The sequence below is a fragment of the Stegodyphus dumicola genome, chromosome X2, assembly GCF_044657685.1.
Source record: "Stegodyphus dumicola isolate Sdum_Otavi_A_Nest chromosome X2, ASM4465768v1".
NCBI lineage: Eukaryota > Metazoa > Arthropoda > Arachnida > Araneae > Eresidae > Stegodyphus > Stegodyphus dumicola.
This window is the reverse complement of record NC_140781.1, coordinates 26,639,679-26,654,213: the sequence shown is the minus strand read 5'-3', so window position 1 is coordinate 26,654,213 and position 14,535 is coordinate 26,639,679. Positions and strand designations below refer to the sequence as shown.

At 32.3% G+C, this 14,535-nt stretch overlaps 1 protein-coding gene across 3 annotated transcripts in view; it reads left to right on the top strand.

The window, feature by feature from the left end:
• LOC118182946 (TBC domain-containing protein kinase-like protein) overlaps positions 1-14,535 on the top strand; it is a 140,853-nt gene that overhangs the window by 56,681 nt on the left and 69,637 nt on the right. For all 3 annotated transcript variants that reach the window (XM_035352329.2, XM_035352328.2, XM_035352327.2), the window contains exons 8-13: positions 2,025-2,086; positions 2,214-2,275; positions 3,632-3,777; positions 9,148-9,277; positions 12,614-12,713; positions 12,816-12,865. In XM_035352329.2, coding sequence (XP_035208220.1) covers positions 2,025-2,086; positions 2,214-2,275; positions 3,632-3,777; positions 9,148-9,277; positions 12,614-12,713; positions 12,816-12,865 — 550 coding nt within the window. The remainder of the gene's footprint in view (positions 1-2,024; positions 2,087-2,213; positions 2,276-3,631; positions 3,778-9,147; positions 9,278-12,613; positions 12,714-12,815; positions 12,866-14,535) is intronic.

Sequence of the window (14,535 nt, the reverse complement as noted above, 5' to 3'; positions counted from 1 at the left end):
CATTTTAGGTAGGCACGTCAGCATGTCCATTGGACAACTGATCAATAGCCAGCTGTTCTCTTTATGGATGAGTCCATGTTTAGCCTTCGAAGTGTTAGTAGACATTATTTGATTTTTAGGGAATCTGAAATCTGTTATCATCCATCAAGCATTCATGAAAGAAATGCATACGGTGTCTGTGTTTGGTTTGGTATTTCTTTGGGTTAACGCACGGACTTCCAAGTCTTCCCACATGGAACCATTAATGCTCAGTCCTGCAGAGGGGACATCCTTAATGCTTATGTGTGCCCTTATGCCGGGGCAATAGGTGACAACGCTAGACTGCATAGGGCTCAGATCGTGGATGATTACCTACAACAGCAAACATATCTCTGCATTGAGTGACCAACTCAATCACTGGGCCTAAATCCTATCAAGCATATTTGGGATGCTTTAGGAAGACAGAGCTGCTCTCAATCCTCTTCATACTCTTGCCATCTTTGCAACTGCTTTGCAAGAACAATGTCAACTGCTTTGCAAGAGCAATGTCACTTTGTACAGAACTGACAAACTTCATAGTTAACAGTATTGTATGTCATTGTGTGTGTTGCATTGCTTCCAGGGGAGATCATACTCCATATTGAAGGTAATTTTCCTATACCAAACTGACACATCTTATTTATTCATTTTATAAATATGTTAATTTCTATAACACCATAACTGTCTGGTGATACGGTGGGTCAGTTTTATTATATTCAACATGAAACTTTCTTGAGTAATCATCATTTTTGTGCATATTTTTTAGTTTAATATTTTGGTATGTTTAATTAATAATAGTTAACAAGTATTTATGAAAGTCTATAGAATTTTATTTCTAGCCATTGTACAATTTTGGAAAATATTGTACATTCATTTATTAAATACTAGCCGCCACACGGCCAGCCTTCGTCCGGCTTTTAAATGTACTGGGAAAATGCCCCAAGGGAACACTTTTAAATTTAAAAAAATGAACAGAATTTTACTCTGCAGAACAACTTTATTAAAAAAACCCACAAATTTCAATAAAAATATATTAAAAAAATTACAATTAAATAAGCAATATGCCTTAATGCAAATATCAATTATCCTAATAAATAAATTAACCAACTTTTCGTTGCAAAATCTTAAGAATTCAAATGGTGTAAAGGAAGTTAAAAACTTTGTTTCCTAAAAAAAAATTATGCAAAACTTTATATATAATTAAAACATAATATAAAAAAATTACAATAAAATAAGCAATAAATATCATGTTTTTAAGAGGAAACAGTCAGGAGTCCAGTATCCAAAGATATGAATGAAAAGTGTTGCCAAAACCATATTTCTAAAAAAATGAAACTATCATCAGAAAGCAATAACCAATCAAAATTGTGCTTTGTGGATGACATAATTCAAAATATCCAAACCTCTTTGCCATTAGATAATAAAGAGAGAGGGGGGAAAGGAAATTCTTTCTGTTGTGCTTCGTGAGACACATGTGCGTCAGAGTAAGAAGATTGCGATGTCCGTCTTGTGTGTCCAAAAATCAAAAGAAAATAAGCAGCATTTTATCTCATTTTTTCACCAGTCAGCAATCCAGCATACAAAGCATTGAATGAAAAACTGTTGCCAAAACCTCATTTCTAAAAAAGAATGAAACTATTCAAAATGATGCGATTTCATTAAAAAGGGTAAAATTTAAAAAATCTGATTCGAATTTTGAAAAAATTGCTTTGAGGTGCACTGGCTCTTGTCTAGATGCACCTATGTACCAAATTTCGTAGTCCTGGATCTAACACGCATCACAAACAAAAGACACACAGATGGACCCTTTCTTTTATTATATGTAGAGATAGGCTAGGAATTTAGAACTTGTGTTCAGTTTATTAGTATAGCAGGATACTTTTCAGATATAAAATTTTAAAGATAAGGAAAATTAATATTGTTCCTTTGTTTCATATGTGTAGCATTTGCAGTTTTGGTTTAATATCGAAGTTCCATATTTTAATCTGAATAAATATCCGTTTTAGAAAACGGTTCTGATGTTTTGTCTTCCCTTCTTGAAAAGAATAATGCTGTTACAAAATTTGAAGTGAGTATAGTATATTTATAATATAAAATTTTAAAGAATGTCTTGTTTCTCAAGTAATGAGGTAAATATAAAATATTTAAGTTTATATGCTATGTATTTAGCTGGATATTTACATGCTTATTTGCAGGCTCTTCCTAACAACTTGCAGTTATTCATTTCTGAATGCTTAAATGTTTTGCCACATAACAGGTATGCTATCTGATACATATTTATGATTTGAGATGTTATATAAGCTTACATTTACTGTTCTCAGCACTGTCATGCAGATCCAGGATTCTACTTAAAATTACCCTATTATTATCTATTTGCTTTCTTTATAGTAAACTGCCATTCTTGGAAATTTATTGTCATTTATATATCAGTCAGAAATGCCAACTTAAAACTCTCTTGAGTAATTGTTCCTCAGTATAAACATGCAGACATTGTAATTAAGATTGCTAAATTTAAATTCTGACTTTCAAAAGGCTTATGATCCCCACAAAAGGCTTATCTGGGTTTTGGATAACAGATTCTCCCTCCCTATTGAGGAGGGTATTCTTTAGCCATATTCATGCGACTAAATTTTTGAAGGATATTTTTCAATGTTTGTGGTACAGTCAAAAGTCTTTAATCCGGACTCGTGGGGACTTCGGCGATTCCGGATTATCGGTTTTTCCGGATTACAGATCATCAGTTTAATCTGATAAGATGGCATGGAGAAATTATAAAATTAAAAATATGAAATGGTAACTTATGGAATAAAGAGCAATTATGATCTAAAGGGTATCAAAATTTACACGCACAAACACACACACAAAAAAAAAAAAAAAAAAAAACTTTAATATTTATTTGTTTACTTTATTAAACATTTCTTTCAACCCGCGCATGCGTAAAATTTATAATGATGAAGAATTTGATTTAAATCATATCAAAGTCAGAGTACATTGAGATGAAATACTACTTTTAGTAAGGAATTATAAGCTGAATAAAATAAAAACATCTGCCCTGAAGATAAGGATTGTGCTGACAGATCAACTCTTCCAGTTCATTGCACACTGCGACGTCCCCCCCCCCCCCGCAGAGCAGCGTGAAATTGATAAACATATTTTGGAATGGTTAGAGAAACAAAGGATATGCTTTTATCCATTTTTTTGCAGCTATTCCACTTTTTGTTTGATGGACATCGAAACATGCTTTCGCTTTGTAGATCCTTTGGCAGTTCCAGAATCGGAAATTCTTTTTGACATAATCGAAAGTTCAAGCTTACTTTTATAAAATTGCTCTAACAGTCTGGAAAAAATAATAAGCTGGATCCAATTTGGAGATTAAGGAACAACGCAATCTGCAACATTAACTGAAATACATAATTAGATAACTTTAGCTTAGCTTATGAAAGTTTGTAGCTTTGAGATCCGGATTATAGATCATTCCGGATTAAAGACGTTTGACTGTATATTAAATTTTTTACTCTTAATTTTAAAATTATTAAAAAGTATTAGCACATTCTAATTGAAAGCACTTTTTATATAAATATTATGGTATTTGTCTAATTGAAAGTATTTATAGGCCAGATCCTCAGTATTTGCTTCTGCATCCTGTGTTTGTTGAATATGGAATGAATTTATTGCCAAGAAGTCATTGTGATCGTTTGTTCTTGTCCACGCAGCTAAAATGCAATAAACCTATGAGAATTGATCAAAATTCTTTGATTGGTAAGTTTTATTTAAAACTTTTGCATGTTTCTTCTGTAAGCATGGGAAAATACACATAATGTATTAAAAAAAAATAAAAAAAATAAAAAAATAAAACTAACTGTAAATAACAAATACTATATTTTTCATAAAGAAAATTGGGTACTTTTTATTAGTCTCATGGGCTGTCTGAACAATTATTTCCTTAAACAGTTTCAAAATTTAAATCTTTATGAAAAAGAACTATTCATTATTTTATAGTATTATATAATTTTATTGTAATTTCTAAAAGTATTTCTTTGTCTTAAAGCATGCCATTTATACAAAAATACTAGTTGCACGTACAATTGATGATAATGATGCATCTAGGGCTGTGAGTGCCACTCTGATGATTGCTCGGTCTTCATGTTCTGTCGTTTCTCTAGTCCTACTGCTTCCTTCCTGACGTGTGCGGCCATGGTTCACCCGTTGGTTCACCCATTCTCACCATGGTTCAGCAATCGTCAGAGTGGCACTCACAGCCCTAGATGCATCATTATCATCAATTGTACATGCAACTAGTGCTTCAGTGACTGCAAGGACCATTCACAGACGGCTCACAGAAAGAGGGCTGAGGTCACGGTGCCTCTTGCGTCAACTACCATTGACCTGTGTACAACGTCAAGCCTGTTTGCAGTGGTGGACATTTGAGCAGGAGTGGCATTGCTCCTGTTCAAATGTCGAGCTATTCACTGATAAGACCAACCGGCTTCTTTGAGCCCTCAAATTCTGACATCTGCGCATATCGTTCGTGCACCTGTATGTGAGGCATAGTTACTATTTACCAGAGTACACGGAATGAAATTCATGAAGAATTTTATGACCTGAAATCGAAATTTCTGCTCTTAAATATCCTGCTAGTTGCTCAGATCAGATGCGCTGTAGCGGCAACCGTTCATTCATTAGCAGCCAAAATGTAAAATTTTGCGTTTTTCGTCGAAACCTGTATGCATATCAATTTGTGTCCGATTTGCTTTATGTCTTCTTGTTGCATCATTTTTTTTTTTTTTTTTTTTTTTTTTGTGTGTGTATGATGTGCCATATCTGAACCTGTTTATTTGTATGTGTAGTTTTATGATCTACCGTCCTTAATATTCTAAATGGCATATCAGTGTACATTAAGTGCTTGTGTGAAGTCAGTATACATCAGAAAAATATAAGGGGATGTGGAAAACATACTGTTTCTAAATTGTCAATTCAACATTGGTTGTAATTTGTAGGGTTTTTAGAAAGAGAGAGTGAACTGAGTGAGAATTCCATTGAGTTTTCTAAAGAAATGAAAAGTTGGAATTTTTAAAATGTACTACTATATTCTGTGAGATGCAAACAAAAATGCAATCATGAAAAATTTTCTTCTGATGAAATACATTGATTTTCCTTTAGTGAAGATGTCAATTTCTTCTGTTTATAACTAAGGGCATGATTGATAATTTTTAATGGATTACGTTATAGATTGCAGCATTAAGTATTGAAAATACTTGTTCACATTAAACTAATGATTTAGCCGTAGTTTATTGGGAATTTAAAAGTATAGCATGATATGGTTTACCTCCAGTGTTTCTGGAGTAAGGCCATATTAATTTTAGATAAAAGTTTATATGTCAAATTCTTTTACACAGTTGATATGTGTGAAATGGAAATGGATAATCAGTAAAGAAACAATTTTTCTTAAATGTGATAAAAAATATACAAACTTAGGATTCATATAGTACATATAAAAGGGTAATATGTGCAAGTCAAGTGGGGTGGGGAGCAAAACTTAATGAAAAGTTTTTGATTTTAAAAAAAGTAGTTATTTGTGATGCATAGTCTATTGGATAAATTCAGTAGAGTAAAAATAATGCTACAAAACCACTCCTTTCTTGAATTTCATTTTTAAATGCATTTATGTAAAAGGATATATATATTATGTCCATTTGAAAATTCAATCCTTGAAAAATGTACGTACACTACCAAGCATTCAAAATGCAACACCAAGAAGAAGTAGCCAGAAAGTGATGAAACTCGGCAAACAGAGAGAGACAGCAATGAATAATAAGTGATCTTTTTTTTTAAATGGTATGCTTAATACAGACCAAGAACAGCGCCGACTCACCAGGCTGTAGGACTCCCTTGGACAGTGATACACAAAGAACACGTCTAGGTACAGAGCCAATGAGACTACAGATGATATCCTGAGGAATGCTCTCCATTGCCTGTCAACCATTTGCTGTAGTTCATCTTCTGAACATTGCAATGGCAGGGTCTGCAAATGGCATCCAATCACATACCAGATCTGTTCGATTGGTAAGAGATCAGGAGAGAATGGTGGTGAGGGAAGCATCTGTACACCATATGCAGAGGGCCTTGGCTGATGCGAGCAATATATGGTCAGGCCTTATCCTGCTGACAAAGGGCACTGGGCATCTCCTTAAGGTAGGGGAGTGTCACCAGCCACAGGACATCATCTACGTATTGTTGGGCCATCATAGTGCCCTGAATATGAAGTAGAGGTGACCTGGAATTGTATGCAATTGTGCCCCAAACCAGGACATGTCTCCACATCGATGTCGCACTTGTACACGGCAACTATCACTGGAGAAACAGAAACGTGTCTCATCTGAGAGCATGACCCTGTGCCATTCTGTCATCCACATTGCTCAAACACAGCACCATTACAGATGTTGGCATCTATGATCAGGGGTCAATGGCAGTCTTTTTAATGAATGCCACAAGTGCGGGCCACTGTCCAACAATCAATGGCAAATGGTTCTGGTCGATATGGGAACATCCAAGCTGTTGAGCATGCTGCAGGATGGAGGTAAAAGTGGCTTGCAAATGTGCTACCACTTTTCGGCGGATGCATCAATCCTCCACACATGTTGCCATCATTCGGGCTGCACCGGCACCCCTCAAGCTTACCACATTTCCTTGCTCCAACAATTGTCGCCACAGCCGGTGCACTGTAGATGCATCTAGGTGTGTGTCAGCTGAGATTTGCCATATGAACCAACCTGCCCTTCTCTGTTCAAGTACCATGCCCCTTGTAAAATAATGTCTGCTGGAACTGCCTCCATTGATGACAGCCTGGAATTCTCTGCTATTACACATGTCCTCTGAGACAAGAACAAATTTAGACAATGATTTCCCTAGCAGAAATAACAGCACGAATATTGAACAGTCTGTAAGTTCTGTCCCTTGTATCTTCTTCACCGTACACCGGAAAGCTACACATTTCATATCATTCACATAACTCGGTGACATGTGTCTACCCTGAAATTTGCGTAATTGTCGTGCCACCTCATCCTGGTGTTCCAGTTTCAATGTTGGGTAGTGTATATTGCAGTTAACCACAGAGAAAGGAATTTGAAAAAAATATAGATTATTGATATTGATTAGAACTGCTACTAAATTGCACTTTCATGCTAATCTGAGTTGGCTTGTTGATCTAGGTGGAAAAAAGTTCTTACAGTGTCAGTGTTCTTACCTGTCAAGTAGTATAGTGAAAATCATACTGTAAAATAAATACAAAAAAAGAAAAGACAAAAAATCTGAAAGGTTTCAGAAAGGGGGCGTTTTTTTAATGTTTCGTGTGTTACCTTTATTAAATACCATGTTCTATGTACTCAAACTATCAAATTCACTTCAACAGCAATTTCGCAAATTAATTATAAAATGAGCACGTCTTTAGCAGTTCTGATACAGAGTCTTGTGCATTAGAGATAAAAATGCTTTTTTCATACAGTGTTGCCATTGCCCGCTTTGAAATTGCTTAGTTTTTTAATCAAAAATTCGCTGAAGTGTTACAAAATCTTAAATAAGTAATAAAACAAATTTCAAATTCAAATTAGGGCTTCCAAATGCCTATCATATTCTATGGAAGATTACATTATTCAAATTTTGATGGCTCTAGGTACCGTTGTTTTATCACAGTGCGAGAAACATACGTACATTTATTCTTCATTATTTAATTTCTTTAAATATAAGACAGGGTGATAATATATGGTGGCAATGATTTGAAAAGTGATACAGCCTTTTAAAGATTTCGCCGCAAAATGCCAAAACGAAATTAATAGTCCTTCAGGGCAAATTGCCCCTTTAAACTAATAAAAATTATTTGTCATAGAATGATGCTTAGTTTCTAGTTTTGGTGATATTTTTCTTTGTTACTGAAAATATAGTTACTGTAGTACCTTCGTATTCACAGGTATTGTATTCTAAGATTTACTATAAATAATAGCAAATGCTATGTAAAAGAAGATGTTCATAAATCATATATAAATTTGATGAAACTTTCATTGAGGAATTAGGCTGAGTGGTACATTACTTTTATTAATAAGTAATGTGAACTAAACACTGTATACTATATTACACTATATATTGTATTGTTAGTATAGTGCAAAATTTACTCTATATTGTTTTTTATTTTTCAAATGTCAGTTATATTGACCGTTACTTTGATGTGAATTAAACACTGTATTAATAGTACAGTACTACTGTATTAATAGTGTAGTTCCTGTACTGTACAGTACAGTGGACTGAGAATGTGTATAAGTTCCAATGCTGATCATTTTCATTCCCTCACATTTAGTGGCATCCTCACCTTTAGTTAGGAAAGTGTGTGCATGTGCTTATTGTTATGATTAATATGAAAATCTAGTGGTTAGCTAGCTTGTTTCAGTGGCTGTATGTCACATTAAACATTGGCTGTTTGTCACTTGGCATACATTTTGAAACTTCAGAGGCCACTTTCCCTGAGTTATTAACCACAGTTACTGAATCAGCAGATATGTAGGTACAACTGTACTATTCTGGCTGTGTGCTTAAATTATGTGTTAACATGTTAATATAGAAAACTATGTAGATTTTATAGTGCTATTTGTTGTTAATAATGAGCTTCATGCTGGTTATTGTGTTTATAATTTTTACTGCAGACAAGCGTGCACTGAAAACTTACTACTGTAGTCTGCTATTTTTTCAGCATGTTTAATTATTAGTTAGTTGTTAATATTTCATTTATTACTTTCTGATTATTTGACCCCTAAGCCAACTCACTGATGATTTGGTTAAAAACTTTTGTTCAGAAATTTTTAGCTTATATATGACGTTTTGTTTGTTAGTGATTATAAAAAGAGGTAGATTTTACAGGAAATAAGAAATTTTATGAGGGAAGCAAATCTGTATGACTGATATTTACATTTCTACAGCTGATGTTCAGAAAATTATAGTTAAAATGCACAAATCTACATGTATTTAAGCATGTGTATGATATGCAGAAGTGTGGGTTTGTGTACCAGTTTTATTTTTAGTTTAAAATTGTTGACCGTGTTTTAGATTCGTTACTTAGTTTTAAAATTGTGTAATTTTTTGTAGATGATCATCTTGCTGAGAGACCACTTCAAGAAGTGTATTACTTATGGCAGTTAGCTGGAGGTGATCTGGAAGCTGAGCTACGAAGACAAGAACTTATTCGAGCTAAGCCCCCTATTGTTACCATTTCAAAGTATGTTCATAAGTGCTTATAAGTCCTTATATTTGGAAATAAAATATAAAGGCCCTTATAGGTGCTTACTTTTTCTTTAAAGCCCTTATTTTTTTGTTTTTAGTGCTTATTTTTTGCTTTTAATGCTTTTTTTTTTAATCCTTTGTTTTTAATGAACGCGCATTTTTCCCCCGTACCAAAGCCGAAACTAAATAAACAACTTTTCTTCCTTATATGCAACGTCAGATGGTGAATCATACTCCCGGAAATTGCTTTTCCCCCCTTCCTCTGCATTAACGTAACCTATGGTGCGCGCGAGAGTACAGACAGGTGCACGTCGTTCTGTTGGCCAAAGAATTGCGAAATCGGTAGAAAATTCTGGTACATTCGGTATTCTTTTCCTCCCACCCAAATACTACACACGTTTGAATTTCTATCAAGATTTTAATAATTTGCATTCTCGTTCCGCGTGGTCAGTTCATATTCGCATGTTTATTGTGATCGTTATGCTTATATTATGAGCATATGTATGAATATTTATAATAATATAGTTGCAGTAACTGCTGAAGTATAGATAAAACTTCCAAAAATGGGTGTGTTTTTACACAGATTAGCTTTCTAAGGAATAATATTCGGAATGGTTTAAATAAAAGGAAAGTTATCGAATAGTCAAAATAATTTCATTTTCTTTGCCAATACATTATACAGTATGGAGGTTGGGAGTTTCTCTGCAAAATCTCTAATATTGAAGCAGCGGACTTTTTTTTGTCACTGTCCAATCTGGATTGAATATGACTAAACGTTTTTGTGGTCTACCCAACCCAAACGAAGATTGATTCTATTCCGGAAATTTAATACAGTCTGTTGAAAATTAGAATCAGAAACACCCCAGATTAGTAAGTCTCTTTCTTTTCCTTTATTTAGTTCTTTATTCTCCGAATACCTGCAGGTGTTGATTCCGAGTGCGTAATATCACATATGGAAGAATTACGCCGTACGTATTGCGCAATAATGTTTGCGGTATTTTGCATTGATAATTAATTTTGATGTTCAGTGTGAGATTTGTTTATGAACACTTAAAAGAGTTTTACTGTGCTTTCTAAGCAGAATATTTCTCACTTCCTTTGGTTTTTATATGATGCACATATCGAAATGTCAAAATCATTTATTTAGCCTACATTTAAATCTAAAGAATGGCTACAGTCTCCCCCACTCCTCTTTTTCCAATTATTATCCGGAATATTTGGGAATTTCCGATTATGCGGGTTAGTTAAGCTTTTACTGTTAAAGGATGACTGCATGAAGCAATTTCCCGTCTTCTGATTTCAGAAATGTTCCTCTTTTTTACTTAAATTACTTTGTTTGGGATATATGTTAAGGGAAAACTGTTATGGAATGAAAATTTAGAAAATGTTCAGAATTTTGATTTAAGTTAAATTATTTAAATATTAATATGAGTGGAAAAATAAATTGTATTTATTATTAGGTGCTAAACGAATACAATTATTATGGCTTATTATTATTTATTTTCTATGTTTTCAACTGAAATATCATCATTAAATTTTGTAATATAGTTTAGTTCTGCATAGTTTTTTTTTCTCTCATTGTAAACTAATTCTGTAAATTGAACTGTCATTTAAAATTAAAAAAAAAAAAAAGTTAATTGTTTTCCATTGTTGAGGTAATGCTCATTCTCGTAATAAATATTGCATTGCTCATATTTTAAATTACAAATCTAATTTTTCTTTTAAGGTTATGCAGTTGTGTATAATGTAATTAGACAGGTGCTTATTTTTTCCTTAAAATGTGCTTGAAAAGTGCTTATAGGTGCTTATTTTTTTCACTAAAATGTGGCTATGAACCCTGGTAATTAATGCCATTATAAGTATTGTGTAAAACATAAAAATCTGGAAATAAGTATTAAAGAGAAATAAAAAATTGCATGTGAAGCATATTTTTATTTACTGTAGATTAAAATTTCAGTTATTTGGATTTGCATGAAGAGTTATACAGTCAAAAGTCGTTAATTCGGACACCCATAATCCGGAATGATCTATAATCCAGACCTCAAAGCTACAAACTTTCTGCGCATGCGTCGCGTAGATGCATGCACGTAAGACCTTTACGGCTGCGAATATGTATGTGCACATATGCAAAATACGTTTACGAATGTGCGTTTAATGTATAACGGACATTATAAGGTAAGCTAAAATTATCTAATTCAGTTAAAGTTGCAGATTGTGTTGTTCCTTAATCTTCGAAATGGATCCGGCTTATTATTTTTTGCAGATTGTTAGAGCAGTTTTATAAAAGTAAGCTTGAACTTTCGATTATGTCAAATAGAATTTCTGATATATATTTACTAATATGTAAAGGATCTACAAAGTGAAAGTATGTTTCGAAGTCCATTAAACAAACAGTGGAATTGCTGCAAAAAAATGAATAAAGGCATATCCTGTGTTTATCTAACCATTCCGAAATCTGTTTATCAATTTCACGCAGCTCTGCAGCGAGGGGGGGGACGCCTCGACACAGCAATTATTTATTATTCTCGACACAGCAATTATAGGACAACAGCGGAACTTCGTAACTGAACAAGAAATTATGTCTGTTTATAGAATTAAAGAGAAAGTATTATCACATAAAAAACGAAGCAACTTAAAGAACTTGCATTGCAAGAAATGTTTAATAAAGTAAACAAATAAATATTAAGCTTTTTTTTTTTTTTTTTTTTTTTTTTTTGTAAATTTTGATACCCTTTAGATCACAATTGTTCTTTATTTCATAAATTACGGTTTCATATTTTTAATTTTATAATTTCTGCATGCCATCTTACCAGATTTAAACTGATGATCTATAATCCGGAAAAATTGATAATCCGGAATCGCCAAAGTCCCGACAAGTTCAGATTAATGACTTTTGACTGTATTAATCATGTGCGTTATCTGTTTATGCTTTGGTTAATTTTAGGTGTGTTTAATTTCGTCTTCTATATATAGTTCATTTTTATTTTACATATGTCTCTAATATTTTAATCAGAAGAACTAAATTTAATATTTACGTTAACCTAAATATTTTGCAGAAACTAGAAATTAGAAACTTGCTAAATATATAATAACAATAAATTTGTTGTTATATATTTAGCAAGTTTATGATTTCTTAATTATTATTTTCATTATGTTTAGCCTATTTCTATTGGGAAATGAAACTTGGATATGTGAAAGCATTCCAGCTGTTATGACGTATGCTCAGTGAAACATTCTGTTCTGATTCTTTTCTTAATAATTCTTTCTGTTTAGTCACGGGAAAATTTATTATTCCTGTATTTTTATTTTTCATTTTGTTATAATCTTTTAGAATAGTAGCTGGTGAAGGAGAAGAATTTGGTCATGAGAAAGACTGTGCTTATTTATTAGATGATTCAGTTCTAGTTCTTCCACTTGAACCTTTAAAGCATGTAAGTTTATAATTTAAAATCTTCAGTTATGAAATATATTTTTTTTTCTGCTGTTGTTATGGCAGCATTAGAAAGATTAAAAAACTGTCTTTTATATTTTAGAGACTCAGAGATGTTGATCCTGATATTTATTACCCTTTAATCGAATATTCGTGAGTATGCATATGTGTGTTTTATATATTATTTAATAGTTATTGCTCAGATCTTCATTACATAATCTGTTAGTTTTTGGTATTCTCATATACAAGTCTATTACAACATTTGAAATGAAGAAATGTGTGTCAGGACTTTTCACTGAACTTGCTTTGTATTTGTATTCAGTTGTGAGTGTTTTGTATATACATCATCCTGAAAATATTAACAGGAAAAATGTGAACTAGATAAACTTTTGAGACTGGTTAGGTAAATTTTATAAAATGCTTTCAGAAAGTTCATAACAGAATTTCATATTGTATATGCAAGAGACTAAATATTGAATTTTAGTCTCCTCCACCAAACATAATTATAAAAAATTAGTCATGCCTTCACTCTCCTGTATCATGGTCAACATAGCTAACTACCAGCTAGATAGTCTTAGTTTAAATTTCTGGAGAAGGAGCAATTGATTTTACTTCTTCAAAAAAATTTTTTTTTCTTTGATAGCTCTTGAATTAGAGTAAACTCAGCAATAATTTATCACTAATTAGAGTTGGCTGAGTAGCTTGAATTTGTATCTCCAATAACACTTTAATTAGCAAAAATGTAAAGAATTAAGGGCAATCATGCCGTATAGTGTGCTTTGCTATAATCATGCCATATTGTTCTAATATAATGATCAAGACACCTCATAAGTAATTGAACGGTTTTACATTTAATTCCCACAGTGAGCAAGGCTGATTTTTGAGGACTTTCTGCTGCATAAAATGTGTTATCAACATACGTGAATATTTCCTAAAAAAATTGTTCATGAAAATATTCTACTCCAGGCGCATTAAATAAGCATATTTTGCTATAATTAACTACATATTTACTTTACTATTACCTTTATATATATATATAAACAAAAGGAAAGAAGGACTGTTTAAGAATCCTGTGCCTAGGCTGCAGTAATTTAATTAAACATAACCAAATGAATGAAATGGAATACTATTTAAAATTCCAATAAAGTAAAAATTAAGAATGCCAATAAAGAAAACTACTAATTTTAATTTGAAGATTATATAAATGCCAATCTACAAAGTCATAATAGTAAAAGAAAGAAAGTAAAAATTAAAAATTGATTTAATAAAAACCAAAAGGTAAGAACAAGCTTTATTTTACCCTTGGTTTTTAGAATATATTTTTTTTTTACCTTTCATTTTTTATTAAATGAATTTTTAATTTTTACTTTCTTTCTTTTCCTATTACAACTTTGTAGATTGGAATTAATGTAATCTTTAAATCAGAATCCTTAATTTTCTTTATTACCATTCTTAATTCTTAATTTTTACTTTATTGGAATTATGCACATATATACATGTAGTGTAGTCATAAAAAAACTGAACCCCTAACTACTTAAAGAAATGAAATTTTACATATTTAAAAATATGCCCATATAATTCTGATGGTTTAAAACAATAGCGCACTCACATTTATGATGACAGTAAAAAAATTTGAAATTTTCAAATGGTTAAACCCTTTTTTTTCTTGCACAAATTGATCAGTGTGTTGAAAAACCATAAATTACTTTATAACGATGCATGTATGACAAAAGCTGCCAGTGTAAAATATAATAAATAACCAATGACAGTACAAGAGAAGAGGAACAAAAAAACTTTTACTGGAATTACAAGTTATCAATGTG